The sequence below is a fragment of the Cariama cristata genome, unplaced genomic scaffold (assembly GCF_000690535.1).
Source record: "Cariama cristata isolate BGI_N322 unplaced genomic scaffold, ASM69053v1 scaffold12306, whole genome shotgun sequence".
Classification (NCBI taxonomy): domain Eukaryota; kingdom Metazoa; phylum Chordata; class Aves; order Cariamiformes; family Cariamidae; genus Cariama; species Cariama cristata.
This window is the reverse complement of record NW_009621585.1, coordinates 4,879-5,246: the sequence shown is the minus strand read 5'-3', so window position 1 is coordinate 5,246 and position 368 is coordinate 4,879. Positions and strand designations below refer to the sequence as shown.

The 368-nt window shown below is 63.3% G+C and overlaps 1 protein-coding gene across 1 annotated transcript in view; it reads right to left on the bottom strand.

Moving 5' to 3' along the window:
- Window positions 1-368, bottom strand: part of LOC104163125 (mucin-4-like) — a 10,920-nt gene that overhangs the window by 9,110 nt on the left and 1,442 nt on the right. Inside the window, exon 3 of the mRNA XM_009702022.1 lies at window positions 6-365. Coding sequence (XP_009700324.1) covers window positions 6-365 — 360 coding nt within the window. The remainder of the gene's footprint in view (window positions 1-5; window positions 366-368) is intronic.

Genomic DNA, 368 nt, shown 5'->3' with positions numbered 1-368 from the left:
GCTACCTGCGGTGATGGCCACAGTGCTGCCTTCAGCGATGGTCGCGGTGCTGCCTGTGGTGGTGGTCAAGGTGCTGCCTTCGGTGATGGCCGTGCTGCTGCCTGCGGTGGTGGCCGTGGTGCTGCCTGCGGTGATGGCCATGGTTTTACCCACGGTGATGGCTGCGGTGCTGTCTTCGGTGACAGCTGCAGTGCTGCCTGTGGTGATGATCGTGGTGCTACCCGCAGTGATGGCTGTGGTGCTGCCTGCAGTGGTGGTCGCAGTGCTGCCTGCAGTACCAGCTCTAGTGCTGCCTTCGGTGATGGCTGTGGTGCTGCCTGCAGTGATGGCCACAGTGCTGCCTTCGGTGATGGCCGTGTTTCTGCCTG